A 20,068-nucleotide genomic window follows, 5' to 3' on the forward strand; every position below is an offset into this window, starting at 1 on the left:
TTTGTATAAAAATATGGGTGGATCAATCCATGCGGATACCAATGTTAGACGCCGAGACGTGATGTGTCAGTTATATGGATGTAAAATAAAAGTTTTATAACTATGTATTATAACATGGTATAACCTTAGCATTTTACCTTAAAAAAGGGGCTCGAGTAACGAGAGTTACTATGGGATTATAATCCAGCCTGGTCGATTTCGCCCTGCTATAGCCCTGAAACCCCAGACTATCGCGCCTGCGTAACAATCGCAGGGGTCTCCTAAAGAGGCCCTGTCGTCCCTGGTCTCCGAGGTTTCGCCCCTTGACAGGGCGGCTTTCGCCCTGCACTCACCAGGTCGGATTTACTACTTCGTTCAGATTACTTTTAGAGGTAAAAGAAGGTCCCTCAGGAGGAGAGAATGCAGGCGGGACCCCCTCGTGCTGGATTCAGGCTTGATTGCTCCCCGGTCAGGGCGCACCTGGATAAGTCAGGAGTCCCAGAAACAAGTAGGCCTTGTGTTGCGGTGGGGACAGATTGATGTTGCTATAGCGGGACGAAGTTGTGACTCTTGAGCACAATTAAAGTGCGGTCATATATGGCTGGACGAACAAATGGATAGTATCCCTACAACTTTCCTCTCTGTCTGTCCTTCTAGACTGCCTCCTCCCCCCCCCCCCCCCCCCCCTCCCCCCTTCGTCCAAAAAGGACTGCGTCCCACTTTGGGCCAAAAAAATTATGGTCACCCTATTCATCATGGACACTCGTTGCTCTGAAAGCACAGCAGAGGTTAGGTAGTAGAACAGCCGCGGTAGGAGAAAGCCAGCCGTTCTGAGAACGAAGCTTATCTGTTTAGGATAAAGCTCACTCCGGGCGGGAATCGAACCTGCGAAATAGTTCGATTTTTGCTGTGACATTGTAAATATTTAGACAAGTTTGAATATTTAGACAAGTTTGAATATTAGGCAGGTTTGACTTACAGCGAGCTGTCTATGCAGTGAGCCGCGGTGAGAACAAAGGTTCTGCTGATGAGAGTTCCCCCGCAGTTGTTCCACCCTATAACTGATCTGTCTTGTGTGGACTCGTAGCCCAGAGCTCCCTGAAATCATACACGATAATCTTATTCAGACAGGGTGGTACACACAAAGTAATCAAGTGTCCGTATATTGAGAAAAAATATTGATAGGCAAATTTTAGAAGACTTGCCCAATCTTACCAAAGAGAGTTTTCAGTAAATCCAGAGTTTAAAAAATACTGGCTTGTGTAAATCAAATGGATGTCGTCAAGAAAAACACTTGACAGTGTCATGATGGAAGACTCAGTAACTTTGTGAAGTTCCATAACAATAGATGTAAAAGAAATAACTTATACTTAACCCAGTGAAGAGTATAAGTTATTTTTTTTACTTGACAGTGTGTTAACTCTCAGTAGTACGGCCATTAACGTGGAAGAACGCTATTATTGGGTTATTTCCCCTGATTTTGGGTTTTGGAATGTTATATTAAAGTGTCGAGCACCTACTGTCGGGCTTTTTGATATATTAGAGTTCCGAACTCAGACACTCGATTGGGTTTCAGCCTACGCCGCGCCGGAAAAATATTTAGAATTTTGAAGGCAGTCTGAGAAAGATTAAAATGTTCAAGTACAAAACTTACTTACCATGTGGGGAAACTCATGAAGATTGCTATTCGTACCACCACCAACAAAGCCTACGCCAGCAGGAAATTTACAATAGTTCAGGCAGTCTGGGAAAGGGAGAGAAAATGACATTGTAAATATTTAGGCAAGTTTGGATGTTTAGGCAGGTTTGAATATTTAGACAAGTTTGAATATTAGGCAGGTTTGACTTACAGCGAGCTGTCTATACAGTGTGCCGCGGTGAGAACAAAGGTTCTGCTGATGAGAGTTCCTCCGCAGTTGTTCCACTCTATAATTGATCTGTCTTGTGTGGACTCGTAGCCCAAAGCTCCCTGAAATCATACACGATAATCCTATTCAGACAGGGTGGTACACACAAAGTAATCAAATGTCCGTATACTGAGAAAAAATATTGATAGGCAAGTTTTAGAAGACTTGCCCAATCCTACCACAGAGATTTTTCAGTTAATCCAGAGTTTAAAAAATACTGGCCTTTGTAAATCAAATGGGTGTTGTCAAGAAAAACACTTGATAGTGTGTTAACTCTCAGTGGTACGGCCATTAGCGTGGGAGAACGCTATTATTGGGTTATTTCCCCTGATTTTGGGTTTTGGAATGTTATATTAAAGTGTCGAGCACCTACTGTCGAGCTTTCTGATTTATTAGAGTTCCGAACTCAGACACTCGATTGGGTTTCAGCCTACGGCGCGCCGGAAAGATATTTAGAATTTTGAAGGCAGTCTGAGAAAGATTAAAATGTTCAAGTACAAAACTTACTTACCATGTGGGGAAACTCGTGAAGATTGCTATTCGTACCACCACCAACAAAGCCTACGCCAGCAGGAAATTTACAATAGTTCAGGCAGTCTGGGAAAGTGAGAGAAAATTCTCAGTTAGGAAATGACTTCTATGACTTACCATGTGAGGGAACTCAAAGAGATTGCTGTCGACACCGCCAGATACTGACGGTACTCCGGCCGGGAATTTGCAGTAGTTCAGACAGTCTGAGGAAAAGTAAGAGGAATAAACCTACGGTTTAGAAAAACCCTGCAAGCCTAGTTAGCTCGGAGGGTAGAGCACCTGCCTTGTAATTCCCACCCGGGGCGCACTTTATCGCACAGATAAGTTTCGTTCTCAGAACGACATTCTCCTATCCTGTCCTCCTTCTCTCTACAATTTCAGGATGATAAGACTTCCGTTGTTATAGGTCCCTCTATCAAGCCTTTAAAGAAATAAATCGATTCCCGCTCAGGGGGGATTATATCCTGCAAGGATAAGGCTCATTCTCGGAACGGCTGGCTTTCTCCTATCCTGTCTTTCTTCTCTCTTCACTTTCGGGACGATAAGACCTTAGCTAAGCTATAGTAAAATTATGTAATAGAAAACCTACTCACGTTTCAAACTTATCGTAGTGACAACCGGTCTCAAACTGGGAGTAATGAACATATTCTGCAAATCATCCTCCCCCTCCTCCTCTTGCTCCTTCTCCACCACCTCGTAGGATTTAATAATTCGGTCACCCTCCCCCAATGGTCCTTGGTCAGTGGGATTGCCTTGGAATGGGTTGTTAGGTTTGCCTTGGAATTGGTTGTTAGGGTTGCCTTGCAATTGGTTGTTAGGGTTGCCTTGGAATTGGTTGTTAGGGTTGCCTTGAAATTGGTTGTTAGGGTTGCCTTGAAATTGGTTGTTAGGGTTGCCTTGGAATTGGTTGTTAGGGTTACCTTGGTTAAAAAAATTGCCTTGGTCGTTAGGGTTGCCTTGGAATTGGTTGTTAGGGTTGTCTTGGTTGTTGGAATTGCCTTGGGTATATTCTTGTTCTGCAGGGTTGCCTTGGTCGTTCGAATTGCCTTGAAATTGGTTGTTAGGATTGCCTTCGAATTGGTAGTTAGGATTGCCTTGGAATTGGTTGTTAGAACTGCCTTGGGTTTGTTCTTGTTCTTGACTGCTAGGATCGCTTTGGTCAATGTAGTCATCTCTCCATACAGGTCGGTCATCAACTTCTTCTCTCTCGAGGGATACTGCATCAGAGTAATCATCTGCTCTACCGCAGATGGGCACTGTTCATGGCCAGATATGAGATTGTAGTATTTATTTATTTTTAAGAGGTTTGACAGAGGGAATTGTCAAACCTCTTAAAAATAAATAAAACTGTCAAATGGAAGAGAGAAGAAGACAGAATAGTAGAAAGCCAGCCGTTTTGAGAACGAACATTATCCGTTCAGGATAAGATCCGCCCCGGGCGGGAATCGAACCCCAGAGTCCTTCAAACGTCATAATGTCATGATATCATACTAAAACGTCATATTTTAGCTTTTTTGGGGAAAACATCATAAAACACCGACATTTTCTAAAATGTCATAAAAAAACGTCATATTTTAGGCATTTTGAGCCAAAATTTACGAAAAAGTCCTAAAAATATCTTACATTTTTTTTTGCCTGAGCAGGGACGATCTTACATTTTTTTTGCCTGAGCAGCGACGATACTTATTGCCTGAGGAGCGCCGATAGTCACTTTGTCCACAATCTCATACTGTTCTTCAACAATCAATAAAGTATATTAACCTCCTTGTAACTTTCTGTAGGTACCCCTCTAATACTGACTTTTTTTTTTTCATTGAAGTTCTTAGAGCTAATCTACTTTTAGTATATTGGGTTATGTGTAGGTATTTTTGAAAAATAAACGTCATATTTGACGAAAATAAGAGTCATATTTCACGAAAAATAAACGTCATAAAGTCATATTTTTAGAGTCATATTTTAAGAAAAATAAACGTCATATTTGAAGGACTCTGCTTATGATTCATATTTCCTATTCTGTTATCCGAGACCTGACCTGGACTTGAAATGGGATTTAGTCACAGCCATTTTTTTTTTAGCTCTAAGGAAAACCAGCCCACTTAGCTAGAAAGGGAACACACTTAAATTTCAAATGCTAGGCTATGAGGTAATTATGAAGTCATGTCCATGGAAAAGAAAAGCTCCTTTTTGTATCCAACCTAACCCTATAATAACACTAATAACTGCTCTAATTGTGAAAACTCCTTCTTGCATTTAACCTAACCCTATAATAACACTGGTCACTGCTTGTTTATGCCAGTTCCTTTGGTAGCAAAATATTCCACTGACGTGACTTCTGCACAAGTACCGGTTATGAATTTGATTCCAACCTGGGGCAAACTTTGTCCTTAACCGATATGGTTCATTCTTGGAACAGCTAGGTGGAAAATAAACGTGAAAAATGATTGGCCCAGTACCACTATTTCTATTTATTTATTTTTTAAAACTTACATTGATACAGTTGGAGTTGACACCCATTTTGTCCTTATCGGAATGGTCCTCTGGTCCCAAAGATAGTCCAAGAATAGTTTAGGATCACTCGGTGGATCTTGCCGTAAAAAAACACAAAATTAAAACCGATAAAACCACAGATTGATTGATTTCTCTTCGAATTTGTTAACAGTCCAGTCCGTGAAAGTGATTGAACACAAATCGAGCTAATCGTTGTTATTACTTTGAAAGTAAATTTGTTTCTGAAGTTGAAAGTTGAATAACCGATTACCTACTGATAACTGATTGCTGAATGAAAGGAATAAAACTCTGTAGGTCTGTAGCTGTAGGATGAGTGAGATTCCTTGGATAGAAAACAAGACGCAAGAGAGATGACGAAATCGACAAAACAAACAAACTTACGTCGGTCGTTTACGTACAATATGCTCTGTAGGACAAATAACTATTTTTTAAAAAGATTAAAAGAAACGCACGAGAAATATTAAAAAAAAATTAAAATTTGATAAAAAAGAAAATTCCACGTAGAATTTTCACTGGTGAACGTTGATTGTTGATTCAAAAAAATCAAAAACTGTTGATTCTTTTTTGTTTACACAAATTTTTGATAAAATCATGTTGACCAACCGCAAAAACAAACAAGATAAAGGAGTCGACCACAGATTCCTGAAGGTCTGTTTTTCATTCCGACGTGGGTGTGATGCGAACCCGACGCGTGTTTTTCATTCCACTTCCCCTACTTTAGCGTCAACGCTGCGTCTTAAATCCCTGATGCGAGTCTCGAGTAGCTTCAGGTTCCGCCATATTGTAATTGTATTGAGGGAAATGAAAAAAATCTGGTGTGAACATCACACGACTTTCTATTACATTTGCAGAATACGTAGGTATTTGAAAAGAAATAGAAAATAAAAAAAATGTAATAAAAGGGAAATTTGTTGACACAGGGGAGTATCGAACCCGCAACTTCTCAAATGTAAGTCAGAGAGTGCTAAAAGTAGCACCATTCGATTCCGCGTGAAAAATCACATGGGATCAACTATTCACATGCTATGCTAGAGATCGATCCTTGAATATTCGAACCTATGTGCGTATTCGATTCCTATGTTAGCTCAAAAGTAAAAGTAATTTGATACAATATTACAAGCCAACTTTTTTTTTGTAAGAGGTTTGATAGAGGCCTTATCGCAACTGCTAAGGTCTTATCGTCCCGAAAGCGAAGAGAGAAGGAAGACAGGATAGGAGAAAGCCAGCCGTTTCGAGAACGAACATTATCCAGGAGAAAGTCAGCCGTTCCGAGAACGAACCTTATCTGTTTAGGATAAAGTTTGCACCGGGCGCGAATCGAACCCGCGACGTAGCGCTTATAAGGCAGGCGCGCTACCAACCAAGCTGACTAAGCTGGCTCTCGCAGTTTTACTAATAGTACACGGTTTCTAATTCTTCTTTCAGTTTTATTCTTCCTCTCTCTCTTGTTTTCTTCTTCCCCCCCCCCCTCGCTACTTTTGGTTGTTTTACATTTTTCTCACCTCTCATTTTGTCACCACAATTTCCTAATTTTGGTAGTTTACATTTTTCTCAGCTCTCATTTTGGCACCAAAATTTCCCACATTTTTCCTGCTATCTCTTTTTTACGGCTTTCTTTTAAGTGGCAGGGTTCTTTCTCCTAGAGGAGCTCTTCCACCCAACCACTTCTTCTTTTCCCCCTGGGAGTAGACTCATTATCTTCAAATAATTTGCAATCAAAATTACATAAACAATGTTTGGAATGATTCCAGGATGATTTACGTCAAGACTTCAGACTCATGGAATTCAACTCTATTGTCAACATGTATTTGAAACGAGATCCCGATGCTAGAGATCGATCCTTGAATATTCGAACCTATGTGAGTATTCTATTCCTATATTAGCTTAAAAGTAAAAGTAATTTGATACAATATTACAAGCCAACTTTTTTTTTGTAAGAGGTTTGATAGAGGTAACTGTAACTGCTATGGGGATCTCATTCACGTTGACTTCAATTGTCTCTTCAATAAGGTAAATACTTTTCTTTTTTTTTATATGATGGATAGAAAGAACTGTAACTGCTAAGGTCTTATCGTCCCGAAAGCGAAGAGAGAAGGAAGACAGGATAGGAGAAAGCCAGCCGTTTCGAGACTTTATCTGATAATGATAAATTCACCCTGAGGCCTGAATGGGAATCCAACCCGCCAGTCAGATCGGAAGAGCGGGTCAGCAGACGCGCTCACATAACGCCAAAGCTGACTAAGGCTGGCTCAAAACCAACTTTTACGCGTTGTCATATTTCCATTTATTCCAGAGGTGTTGTACCCCCTCATTGATGATTGTGGTCTGGCTAGAGATGGTACACCTCATTTGACAACCACTACGTCCAGGCCTATCATGGACAGCTTATGTGGCTATCAACAAGGTGCCTTTTGCTCAAAGATCTGAGGAATATTTCTGCTTGGTAAGTACATTTCGTATTTACTAAGCTTTTTCTTCTTCTCTCTTATTAGAGTTATTTACTGTTACCAAAGCCGTGCGATAAAAGATAATGATAATAATAATAATATATAATAATAAATAATAATAATAATAATAATATATAATAATAATAATAATGATAAAAAAAAAAAAAAAAAAAAATCGGATGCAATGTACAACATGTATACATAGAGAGTTAGACATATCCATGGTAAAATAGTAAATATTGGGCCTAATAATTTGGTCCTTGACTTGAGATTCCTTAAGAACAGCTTTTTAAGAAAATTCTTGTTACGCTTTATTATAACTTGATAACTACTTTGTTTGATTTTGATGAACTTTTAAACATTTACACCTGGCCTTGTTGCTTAGCGTTTAAAAAAATAAAAAAGAACATTAGCTTGAGTGTTCATTAACTTACAAGTTCGATTGAGCCTTTGAAGAATATCCTTCGATGCCTTTTTTTCTTCGTTTTCACCGAACCACTGGTATTTTGACTTTTAGATAAATCAGAACCAATAGAGAAGAAGCGATCAATGTTTCTGAATCACCTTGTACCCGCACACCCCCCGGTGCTACGCGACTGGTTTCTAAGGGAATTCCCAAGTCCGAGTCTGTGGTATTTAGCTAGAACAGCGTACATTAGAACCTGTGCCGTCATGTCCATTGTTGGATACATTCTAGGTATGTGTACTTATTGTTGTATTAGCCCCCTGTGCTACGCGACTGGTTTCTAAGGGAATTCCCAAGTCCGAGTCTGTGGTATTTAGCTAGAACAGCGTACATTAGAACCTGTGCCGTCATGTCCATTGTTGGATACATTCTAGGTATGTGTACTTATTGTTGTATTAGCCCCCTGTGCTACGCGACTGGTTTCTAAGGGAATTCCCAAGTCCGAGTCTGTGGTATTTAGCTAGAACAGCGTACATTAGAACCTGTGCCGTCATGTCCATTGTGGGATACATTCTAGGTAATGTACTCGTTCTTAACATTGTTGGATTAAAATGGCTCTTATCCGTCTAGGGGTGCCTATATAAATAATTTTCTCATCCCTAAAATAAATTTAGCTAAAAAGAAAAAAAGTTTCAGCTCTAGGCATCAAAAAAGGCTCGGAGCTTCGTATAAGCTCAACCCATCCTTTAGGGCTGTTTGCCCTTACACCTAAGCCTCATAGTGGGCCTTTTGTGTATGGACTATCCTGGTCCACAGATTCCAGAGAAAAACGAAATAGTATCTCAGCGTTCCGGGTTCGATTCCCGAAAATCAAATATTTTCTCCGGAGCGAAGCTAGTTGCAAAGAGTTAACTATCTATCTATGTTCTATTATTTTCAAGTGGTCCTAATCAAACTTTTTTTTATACATATATAATTTAATTTTACGGAGAATCTCTCCATTTTTATAATCCGAAAATGATAAAAAGTATTAATTATGATAGAAAAATGATAAAAAGTATTAAATATTAAAATCAAAAAGTAAAAGAAAAAAAAATGCAAAGAATAATTGAATAATTGGGTTTAGCTATCTACTATAATCTTATTCAATGAGATCATTGAATGCGTTCAAGATATCATTTTCTGAGCAGGAAAATATGCAGGAAACTTGGGTTATATACACCACGCTAGTTAAAACTAAAACTCAGCGTGGTGAATCTTTTGGATATAAGGAACACGAATCGAACCAGGGACCTCAAGTTGTACGTTTTGGTTTCAGGTCTTGGAGATAGACATGGTGAGAATATTCTGCTGGATTCAACTACCGGGGATCTCATTCACGTTGACTTCAATTGTCTCTTCAACAAGGTAAGTTCTTTTTTTTATATTTATTATTATTTTTTTTTTTTCATATAATGGATGGAAAGAACTGTAACTGCTAAGGTCTTATGTAACTGCTAAGCCCTTATTCAGGCTTTTCAGTCATATTTTAGCCCCCATTCAGGCTTTTAATTCCCATTTGAGCCCCTATTTAGACTTTTAATTTTCAGTCCTATTTGAGGGACTTTTTCAGGGGGTTCTTGGCCCTCTTAACTTTACAATCTTAAATTAGGAGCCCTTATTCAGGCTTTTCAGTCCTATTTGAGCCAGAAAAAGTATAAGTATTCAACCTTCCATTCTCCCCTCAGGGTGAACAATTCGACTTCCCCGAGCGGGTTCCGTTTCGCCTCACACACAACATGGCAGACGCCATGGGCAGGGGCGGCGGCGAGGGGGGATTCCTCTACTCTTGCACCATAAGAAAGCGAAGAGAGAAGAAAGCCAGGATAGGAGAAAGCCAGCCGTTCCTAGAACGAACCTTATCCGTTCAGGATAAAATCCACCCCGGGCGGTAATCGAACTCACGACCTAGCGTTTACAGCCGCACTACCTTCCAAGCTAACTAGGCTGGCCGAGCTACCCTTCAAGCTAACTAGGCTAGCCGAGCTACCCTTCCAAGCTAACTAGGCTAGCCGAGCTACCCTTCCAAGCTAACTAGGCTGGCATTATCTAAGTTAAACTGCTGGTGTGAAGGGACTTCTCAGTTCTATTTGAGCTCGTATTTAGACTTTTCAGTCCTATTACAGCCCCTATTTAGACTTTTCAGTCCTATTACAGCCCCTATTTAGACTTTTTAGTTCTATTTGAGCTCCTATATTGGACTTTTTAGTTCTATTTGAGCCCCTATTTAGACTTTTCAGCCCTATTCAAGCCCCTATTAAACTCCTCAGTTCTTGAACCCCTATATTAGACTTTACAGCCCTATTTGACCGAGAAAAGGTATAGTTCATTAAAACTTTTTCCCCCTTCAAATTCAATTCCCTTCAAACTTGAAAGTTATTCAACGTTCCCATTTTGTCTCCCCCCCCCCCCCGGGGGCCCTCTATCAAGCCTTTAAAGAAATAAATCGATTCCCGCTCAGGGGGGATTATATCCTGCAAGGATAAGGCTCATTCTCGGAACGGCTGGCTTTCTCCTATCCTGTCTTTCTTCTCTCTTCACTTTCGGGACGATAAGACCTTAGCTAAGCTATAGTAAAATTATGTAATAGAAAACCTACTCACGTTTCAAACTTATCGTAGTGACAACCGGTCTCAAACTGGGAGTAATGAACATATTCTGCAAATCATCCTCCCCCTCCTCCTCTTGCTCCTTCTCCACCACCTCGTAGGATTTAATAATTCGGTCACCCTCCCCCAATGGTCCTTGGTCAGTGGGATTGCCTTGGAATGGGTTGTTAGGGTTGCCTTGCAATGGGTTGTTAGGGTTGCCTTGAAATTTGTTGTTAGAGGTGCCTTGGAATTGGTTGTTAGAATTGCCTTGGGTTTGTTCTTGGTCGGTAGGGTTGCCTTGGAATTGGTTGTTAGGGTTGCCTTGGGACGCCATGGGCAGGGGCGGAATTCCTATTTTATTTTTACTTTTCAAACCTATTTGAGCCCCTATTTTTTTTGGTTTTTCAGTCCTATTTGAGGGACTTTTTCAGGGGGTTCTTGGCCCCCTTAACTTTACAATCTTAAATTAGGAGCCCCTATTCAAGCTTTTCAGACCTATTTGTATTTGAACCAGAAAAAGTATATGTATTTAACCTCCCATTCTCCCCTCAGGGTGAACAATTCGACTTCCCCGAACGGGTTCCGTTTCGCCTCACACACAACATGGCAGACGCCATGGGCAGGGGCGGCGGCGAGGGGGGATTCCTCTACTCTTGCACCATAACTAACAGGGTGTTACGCCTGCACAAGGAACAACTACTGTCCGTGCTGAAACCGTTCCTGTACGACCCCCTGGTGAATTGGCAGGGCCGGGGCTTCAAGGGGAACGAAAACGCGGAGATGACCAACAGCGAGGTGAGTTTTTAATCTCATAATTATTATTAGGTGACTGGCTGTTGCGGGGCTCATTCAGCCTCGTGAGGAAAATGAGTAGTGTAATATAAATGCGCATAGCGACCGGTGCCAGCATGGTAGGTAAACATTGGATGTTGGGATTATTGAGATTTTTGGAAAAATCCTACAATAGTGCCGTGAGCACCAAAGTTGTGATATAGTAACACAAAGAAATGGCATTTATTTATTTATTTTGGGGGATACGGTTGGCCCAGTTGCAACGCGCTTACTTGCCATGCAGAAGTTTCCGGGTTCGAATTCCACCATTGAAAAAAAAATTGCGTCTGCTAATATTTCAACGGGTTACTTTCTGGTGTTCTCATCTTGACCCAGTTCCGAGAACGAACCTCTCTGGATAAAATCTGTCCCGGGCGGGAATCGAACCTGTGTCCTAGTGTTTCCAAGGTAACAAGGCTGGCTCTATTTGGTTTTCGTCCTGTTTGGCCAAACGATGCTCTCGATCCAAGGTAACGAAGCTGGCCACATCCGTGGGGTAATACCGGGGCGACAATTCTTCTGGCAGCACAATATCGTCCAAATGACCCTGTGATGCCGATATTTTCCATAGGACATCACGTACCGCGAAAGAACAATGTGTTGTCACTTGCGTAGAGGTCCTCCGAAGTGCACCCTGTAATGACAATTAATTTTATGCTATTACGGTTAAGTGATCACCCTTTAATTCAGAGCATTATTTGATGGTTATGTATATTGTCTTCCTGTTTCTCTTCGATATCTTAAGACCTGTGCCGTTAAAGTTCCCTCTATTAAACTGAAACGTCTTTTTTTTTCGAACTGTTAATTAGATGATCAGTACGTACACAACTCAGTTTTCAAAAAGGTTTGATACGGCGAACGTAAGCAACCTAAGGTCTTATCGTCCCGAAATGGAAGTTAGAAGGAAGACAGGTATAGGAGGAAAGCCAGCCCCGTCCGAGAACGAACATTATCCGTTCAGGATAAAATCAGATAGAGGGAATGTTATTCGTCTATATTCGTCCCGAAATCTAAGAGAACAGGAAGAATAGGAGGAAAACCAACCCGTTCCGCGAGAACGAAACCTGTCTATCTATGTAGGAATAAAGCTTGCCTCGGGCGAAATCCGAACTTGCGTCGTCTGGGCCATTTTTTTTTTTGTTTTGTTTTTTTTTTGTAGTGTATTCTTTCCACCACATGCGCATCTTTTGCCTCCAGGCTAACACTCCGCCACAACATTTGTGTGGGAAGTTACACCATTGGCGGAATGAATTTGTCGGGCTGGATGAATATTTGTGTTACACTCTGTGGAGTCGATATGAGATCACGGTTACACCTTCTGTATAAATGATCAGCTAGGCGCGTCAGCTAAAAAAAAAAAAAAAAAAAAATACATAAAATTTAATGTTCTTAGAAAAGCGAAAAATGCAAGAACAAGTTTGATAGGGAGCGAGAACTGTAATAATAATAATAATAGACTCTTGAGTGGAAGGCAACCACTAGGCGAGGTTAACGCCTTAGGCGTTCTCTACCACCTAACCCTTAGAGCTCCATTATTATGAGGTCAAATTCTCAAAAAAATGAGGATAAAATTCCATACCTCGGCTGGGATCGAACCCACGCCCTCCTGATTACCAGGCGAGCGTCTTGACCACTACACCACCGAGGCAGGTAACAACTGAGGTTTAAAAAAAAAATTCAAAAGAAAAGAAAATACATAAAATGTTCTTAGAAAAGCGAAAAATGGGGGCAAAACCCCTGTCAATAAAATTCTTAGCAGGACTCACTTACTTTCCGTGTCTATGTGATAGATATGAGACCTGTTTTGCAGTTATATCGTGACGTAGGTACCCACTAAATAACTAAAGGCCCGTTTCCACTTGTCGGCCGAAAAAAAAAAAATAATAATAATAAAAATAAAATAAATCTTGTCGTGTGTATACTACTTAAATAACTAAGCTTTAAATGGTTCAATAGCTTCCTTCATTCAGTCATACCAAAGCCTGTATTTCCCCAGCCAGTCACCACGGCTTCCGTCAGATTCTAAATGGTTCAATAGTTTCCTTCATTCAGTCATACCAAAGCCTGTATTTCCCCAGCCAGTCACCACGGCTTCCGTCAGATTCTTCCCGTCTGTCTCTCCTTTCACATCCCTATGATGTAAACAAGCAGGTCGTATATACTGGGTGAAATTAACACGAGTTCTCAGTTGAAGCAGGGCGATATCGTTGTAGTTAGACAGGGTGGGATTGTAGTCCGGATGAACAATGACCCTGAGGACTGAATAGTCCACGGGTCTGGCACCCTCGTTAGTTCGACTTAGGTCGTGCTCCCCCAGGCGGACGTAAGAGGGAGGACCCCTGGAAGAAAATAAGATTTTCATTAGACTTGCTTCATCATGGACACTCGTTGCTCTGAAAGCACAGCAGAGGTTAGGTAGTAGAACAGCCGCGGTAGGAGAAAGCCAGCCGTTCTGAGAACGAAGCTTATCTGTTTAGGATAAAGCTCACTCTGGGCGGGAATCGAACCTGCGAAATAGTTCGATTTTTGCTATGACATTGTAAATATTTCGGCAAGTTTGAATATTTAAGCAGGTTTGAATATTTAGACAAGTTTGAATATTAGGCAAGTTTGACTTACAGCGAGCTGTCTATACAGTGTGCCGCGGTGAGAACAAAGGTTCTGCTGATGAGAGTTCCCCCGCAGTTGTTCCACCCTATAACTGATCTGTCTTGTGTGGACTCGTAGCCCAGAGCTCCCTGAAATCATACACAATAATCTTATTCAGACATTGTGGTCCACACACCCAAAGTAATCTCATGTCGATGAAGATTTGAAGATAAAATATCAACTACATAAGTACCTACATGACATCATATTTTTTATTTAACAAAATTTCACTTTTATTTTAACTGGTAACAATTTGTCTGAAAAGTATACTGTCTCGTTTTGGCAACCCAAACAATGAATTTTATTGATTGTTTCTGTCTTTAAAATTCAATACCAAAGAGATTCAATACCAAAAATTCAATTCAATATTATACACATACAACGAAAGTCTACGCCGCGTAGCGTCGGCATAATACATGTCCTAATTCGACAGTCTAAATCTAAATAAAGCACTACAATTTGGGGACAGTCTGAAGAAAGGGTCTCCTAAAATGTCCGAGTGCAAAACTTACCATATGGGGAAACTCGTGAAGATTGCTATTCGTACCACCACTAACATAGCCTACGCCAGCAGGAAATTTACAATAGTTCAGGCAGTCTGGGAAAGGGAGAGAAAATTCTCAGTTAGGAAATGACTTCTATGACTTACCATGTGAGGGAACTCAAAGAGATTGCTGTCGACACCGCCAGATACTGACGGTACTCCGGCCGAGAATTTGCAGTAGTTCAGACAGTCTGAGGCAAAGTAAGAGGAATAAACCTACGGTTTAGAAAAACCCTGCAAGGCTAGTTAGCTCGGAGGGTAGAGCACCTGCCTTGTAATTCCCACCCGGGGCGCACTTTATCGCACAGATAAGTTTCGTTCTCAGAACGACATTCTCCTATCCTGTCCTCCTTCTCTCTACAATATCAGGATGATAAGACTTCCGTTGTTATAGGTCCCTCTATCAAGCCTTTAAAGAAATAAATCGATTCCCGCCCAGGGGGGATTATATCCTGCAAGGATAAGGCTCATTTTCGGAACGGCTGGCTTTCTCCTATCCTGTCTTTCTTCTCTCTTCACTTTCGGGACGATAAGACCTTAGCTAAGCTATAGTAAAATTATGTAATAGAAAACCTACTCACGTTTCAAACTTATCGTAGTGACAACCGGTCTCAAACTGGGAGTAATGAACATATTCTGCAAATCATCCTCCCCCTCCTCCTCTTGCTCCTTCTCCACCACCTCGTAGGATTTAATAATTCGGTCACCCTCCCCCAATGGTCCTTGGTCAGTGGGATTGCCTTGGAATGGGTTGTTAGGGTTGCCTTGCAATGGGTTGTTAGGGTTGCCTTGAAATTTGTTGTTAGAGGTGCCTTGGAATTGGTTGTTAGAATTGCCTTGGGTTTGTTCTTGGTCGGTAGGGTTGCCTTGGAATTGGTTGTTAGGGTTGCCTTGACTAATAAAGAACACTTGCGTTTCAAACTAATCGTCTTTAACAAACATAGCATCCAAATCATCTTCGCCTACTAATAAAGAACACTTGCGTTTCAAACTAATCGTCTTTAACAAACATAGCATCCAAATCATCTTCGCCTACTAATAAAGAACACTTACGTTTCAAACTAATCGTCTTTAACAAACATAGCATCCAAATCATCTTCGCCTACTAATAAAGAACACTTACGTTTCAAACTAATCGTCTTTAACAAACATAGCATCCAAATCATCTTCGTCTACTAATAAAGAACACTTACGTTTCAAACTAATCGTCTTCACCACCGGTTTCAGCGGTGGCGTGACAAACATAGCCTCCAAATCATCTTCGTCTACTAATAAAGAACACTTACGTTTCAAACTAATCGTCTTTAACAAACATAGCATCCAAATCGTTTTTCGGTTATTATTGGCAATTTGAGAAAGGGGTCGACTTGAGGAAGAGCCCTTACAGGTTTCCTAAAGACTCGATCTTGCCAAAAATTGAACGAGCGTTCTTTAGATGTAGATCACGTACGTCCTAGTTAGCTCGGAGGGTAGAGCACCTGCCTTGTAATTCCCACCCGGGGCGCACTTTATCGCACAGATAAGTTTCGTTCTCAGAACGAGTATTTATTTATTTTTAAGAGGTTTGACAGAGGGAACTATCAAACCTCTTAAAAATAAATAAAACTGTCAAATGGAAGAGAAAAGAAGACAATAGGAGAAAGCCAGCCGTTTTGAGAACGAACATTATCCGTTCAGGATAAGATCCGCCCCGGGCGGGAATCGAACCCGCAGCCTAGCGCTTACAAGGCAGATGCGCTAATAACCAATCTAACTACGCTAGCAGAAAGAACACTTACGTTTCAAACTTATCGATTTCACCACCGGTTTAAGCGGTTGCGTAAAAAACATAGCATCTTCGCCTACTAATGAAGAACACTTACGTTTCAAACTAATCGTCTTCACCACCGGTTTCAGCGGTGGCGTGACAAACATAGCATCCAAATCATCTTCGCCTACTAATAAAGAACACTTACGTTTCAAACTAATCGTCTTTAACAAACATAGCATCCAAATCATCTTCGCCTACTAATAAAGAACACTTACGTTTCAAACTAATCGTCTTCACCACCGGTTTCAGCGATGGCGTAACAAACATAGCATCCAAATCATCTTCGCCTACTAATAAAGAACACTTACGTTTCAAACTAATCGTCTTCACCACCGGTTTCAGCGATGGCGTAACAAACATAGCATCCAAATCGTCTTCATTAGGTTCGCTCGTGCGTTGACTTCTTGCCAATGATCCTTGGTCCGGAGTGGGTTCTGTGATGGTATCATCCCCTCCCCATACGGGACGATCGTCTACGTCATCTTTGACCCGGGATACGGGACCAGCTTGGCCATCACTGAACGGGACGAGGGACAACTGAATACACCAAACGAGGAGGGCGAAACTTGACCACCATGATGTCATGTTACCTTTTTCGGTGATTATTAGCAATTTGAGAAAGGGGTTGACTTGAGGAAGAGCCCTTACAGGTTTCCTAAAGACTCGATCTTGCCAAAAATTGAACGAGCGTTCTTTAGATGTAGATCACGTACGTGAAATTTTGTAAAAATAGGACGAACTGTTCAAAAGTTCAGAGTTATGGCGAAACAAGCAAAAAAAAAGACAAAAAACTAAGCTTAAATACAAAATTGTCTAATAGTTGACTTGCAACTCTCTTCGTTTGTTCAGGAAAAATCAAACTTTCAGGAAAAATCAAACTTTTAAATTTATAAACACTCGGAAAAACATTGTCTACTCGGACTCCGCCGATATGAAAAGCAACAGCCCTGGGAAGCGACTGTGAGACTCTGATCTTGAACTTGTAAATGTGTAAGATAGGGATTATCTCAGAGGAGAAGAAGACGCTACCATTGTAAATCTGGTATTGCCTACTCGAACTCCCCCGATATGAAAAGCAGCAGCCCTGGGAAACGACTGTGAGACTCTGATCTTGAACTTGTAAATGTGTAAGATAGGGATTATCTCAGAGGAGAAGAAGACGCTACCATTGTAAATCTGGTTGGATATCTTGATGTCTTGTAGGAGGAGGAAAATGGTCAAATACGGACAAGGTCGTTTGGGCAGGAAAAAACATTTGTTGTAAATAATTTCTGATTGGCCAAAACCTTAGTTCCCCCCTTCACAAATATGTTTATAATGGTTATTGGTCAATATAAGAAAAGACCTCCTGAACGGATGAGGTTCGCTCTCGGAACGGCTAAGCGAAACTTGACCACCATGATGTCATGTTACCTTTTTCGGTTATTATTAGCAATTTGAGAAAGGGGTCGACTTGAGGAAGAGCCCTTACGGGTTTCCTAAAGGCTCGATCTTGCCAAAAATTGAACGAGCGTTCTTTAGATGTAGATAACGTACGTCAAATTTTGTAAAAATAGGACGAATTGTTCAAAAGTTCAGAGTTATGGCGAAACAAGCAAAAAAAGACAAAAAAACTACTTAAATACAAAATTGTCTAATAGTTGACTTGCCACTCTCTTCGTTTGTTCAGGAAAAATCAAACTTTTAAATTTATAAACACTCGGAAAAATATTGCCTACTCGAACTCCGCCGATATGAAAAGCAACAGCCCTCGGAAACGACTGTGAGACTCTGATCTTGAACTTGTAAATGTGTAAGATAGGGATTATCTCAGAGGAGAAGAAGACGCTACCATTGTAAATCTGGTTGGATATCTTGATGTCTTGTAGGAGGAGGAAAATGGTAAAATACGGACAAGGTCGTTTGGGCAGGAAAAAACATTTGTTGTAAATAATTTCTGATCGGCCAAAACATCGCTTAGTTCCCCCCTTCACAAATATGTTCATAATGGTTATTGGTCAATATAAGAAATGACCTCCTGAACGGATGAGGTTCGCTCTCGGAACGGCTAGCTTTCTCCTCTCCTGTCTTCCTTCTTTCTTCGTTTTCGGGAATTTCGGCTTCACAAATATGTTTATAATGGTTATTGGTCAATATAAGAAAAGACCTCCTGAACGGATGAGGTTCGCTCTCGGAACGGCTAGCTTTCTCCTCTCCTGTCTTCCTTCTTTCTTCGTTTTCGGGAATTTCGGGACGATAAGACCCTATAGCAGTTACAGAATACAGTTCTCTCTATCAAACCTCTTAAGACCAACTTCAGTGGTGCAGTGGTTAACGTGTTTGGTTGGTATCTGGAAGGATGACTAAAAGTCCGGAATTTGCAGTAGTTCAGACAGTCTGAGGAAAAGTAAGAGGAATAAACCTACGGTTTAGAAAAACCCTGCAAGGCTAGTTAGTTCGGAGGGTAGAGCACCTGCCTTGTAATTCCCACCCGGGGCGCACTTTATCGCACAGATAAGTTTCGTTCTCAGAAGGACATTCTCCTATCCTGTCCTCCTTCTCTCTACAATTTCAGGATGATAAGACTTCCGTTGTTATAGGTCCCTCTATCAAGCCTTTAAATGGTTCTCTCTATCAAACCTCTTAAGACCAACTTCAGTGGTGCAGTGGTTAACGTGTTTGGTTGGTATCTGGAAGGATGACTAAAAGTCCAATATGACGAGCGATATCTGGCGATACACACAACGATCTTCTTACATTTGAATATTCAGGCAATTATTCATTAAACGTTGAGAAATATTTTAATTATTGTGTAGTAATGATTTTTTTTTCGAGATGAATAATAATTTAATTGAATAAAATATACAAATACATAGATAGATATATCAGTCAGGTGGACTACATGTGGATCTGTGTATGTTTTTCCTGGTCATCTCAATTGATTCTGGACATTCTGGTTAACCTGAATGGACTGGAATGTTACTGGATGCCAATGCCCGTAGCTAAATTAGTACTAACACTCCAAGATCATGGAGACAGGGTAAGGTGCCTGCTCTAAGGTACTTTATCTTCTTACCTACAGGTCCTAAGAAAAAAAGGTGACAGTGAAACATGTACAGAGCAGCTGGCTGGTTAGGTAGCTCTAGTTTTTTTTTTTTTTTTTTTTTTTTTTTACCCGTAGCTAAATTATTTGATACAAGTTGCTGTAGCTGAACTGCTGGCCTGCTGTAATCCAGCCATTAAGCTTGTCTCACAAGATTTGAAGCCCAAAGCCAAACCTACGAAAATGATTAGAGAGTCTATAGAGGGTCTCATGATTTGGTTTTGCAGGCGCCTACGCGCTACTGACAGTCGCGCGTCTACACTCTCAATGTGCGACAAGCCTTAAGGATCCAGCTTGGAGAGTGTAGAAAGAAATTTCCCCAAGGTGTGTTGCTCCTTGATTTGGATTAATGATAATGATACTAAATCGCGGGGATATCCCTATAATCAGGAAAATCTCCGTCCTCAGATGGTTTTAATGGTGCAATGTCAACCCGGGGGAAAACCAACATCCTTGTTATGGCGCGTGTGATCAACTAATTTAATGGAGCAGTTGCAAATGGGTTAAAAATTATAAATAAATGGTCGATTCCTATGTAAAAAGTTGGGAAAATTCCAAATCTGAGGTCAAAACTCCGAAAAAATAACTGTAAAAGGTCGAAAGTTCAATTTTTAGTTTCCGTTCTAATGAAAGAGTTCAAATATGTGTGACGTCAGACTTTACGCAGTTGTTTTTTTCGTCCGTTAGGTAGCGCCACTATGCACGCCCTACTGACAGTCGCGCGTCTACACTCTCAATGTGCGA

The 20,068-nt window shown here is 40.8% G+C and overlaps 2 protein-coding genes across 6 annotated transcripts in view; one reads left to right on the top strand and one right to left on the bottom strand.

Moving 5' to 3' along the window:
- Positions 1 to 20,068, top strand: part of LOC103512911 (serine/threonine-protein kinase atr) — a 54,050-nt gene that overhangs the window by 30,763 nt on the left and 3,219 nt on the right. The window contains exons 28-32 of the mRNA XM_026826246.1: positions 6,677 to 6,788; positions 7,219 to 7,329; positions 7,890 to 8,069; positions 9,097 to 9,185; positions 10,961 to 11,203. Of these exons, the coding sequence (XP_026682047.1) occupies positions 6,677 to 6,788; positions 7,219 to 7,329; positions 7,890 to 8,069; positions 9,097 to 9,185; positions 10,961 to 11,203 (735 nt within the window). The remainder of the gene's footprint in view (positions 1 to 6,676; positions 6,789 to 7,218; positions 7,330 to 7,889; positions 8,070 to 9,096; positions 9,186 to 10,960; positions 11,204 to 20,068) is intronic.
- Positions 12,537 to 16,522, bottom strand: LOC103512902 (serine protease snake-like). Of its 5 annotated transcripts, none has more exons than XM_017445598.2 (5): positions 16,458 to 16,522; positions 14,401 to 14,486; positions 13,859 to 13,977; positions 13,298 to 13,578; positions 12,537 to 12,586 (listed from the first exon to the last, which is right to left on the bottom strand). In XM_017445598.2, the coding sequence occupies exons 1-5, from the start codon at positions 16,507 to 16,509 to the stop codon at positions 12,570 to 12,572; spliced, it is 555 nt and encodes a 184-aa protein (XP_017301087.1). In that variant the 5' UTR covers positions 16,510 to 16,522; the 3' UTR covers positions 12,537 to 12,569. The 5 variants fall into 5 exon arrangements, with proteins under 5 accessions (XP_017301087.1, XP_026682049.1, XP_017301088.1 ...); XM_026826248.1 differs by lacking the exon at positions 14,401 to 14,486 and adding an exon at positions 14,538 to 14,623; XM_017445599.2 differs by lacking the exon at positions 16,458 to 16,522 and adding an exon at positions 15,719 to 15,722.

This window comes from Diaphorina citri, unplaced genomic scaffold, assembly GCF_000475195.1.
Source record: "Diaphorina citri unplaced genomic scaffold, Diaci psyllid genome assembly version 1.1 scaffold897, whole genome shotgun sequence".
Taxonomy (NCBI): Eukaryota; Metazoa; Arthropoda; class Insecta; order Hemiptera; family Psyllidae; genus Diaphorina; species Diaphorina citri.

Excerpts from the sequence above, each read along its gene's own strand:
- LOC103512902 (XM_017445598.2), bottom strand. The coding sequence starts at position 16,509 with ATGTTTGTTACGCCATCGCTGAAACCGGTGGTGAAGACGATTAGTTTG. Across the intron at positions 13,978-14,400 it reads TTCACGAGTTTCCCCATATG|GGAGCTCTGGGCTACGAGTC; the intron begins GTAAGTTTTGCA and ends GTATGATTTCAG. Across the intron at positions 13,579-13,858 it reads CACTGTATAGACAGCTCGCT|GGGTCCTCCCTCTTACGTCC; the intron begins GTAAGTCAAACT and ends ATTTTCTTCCAG.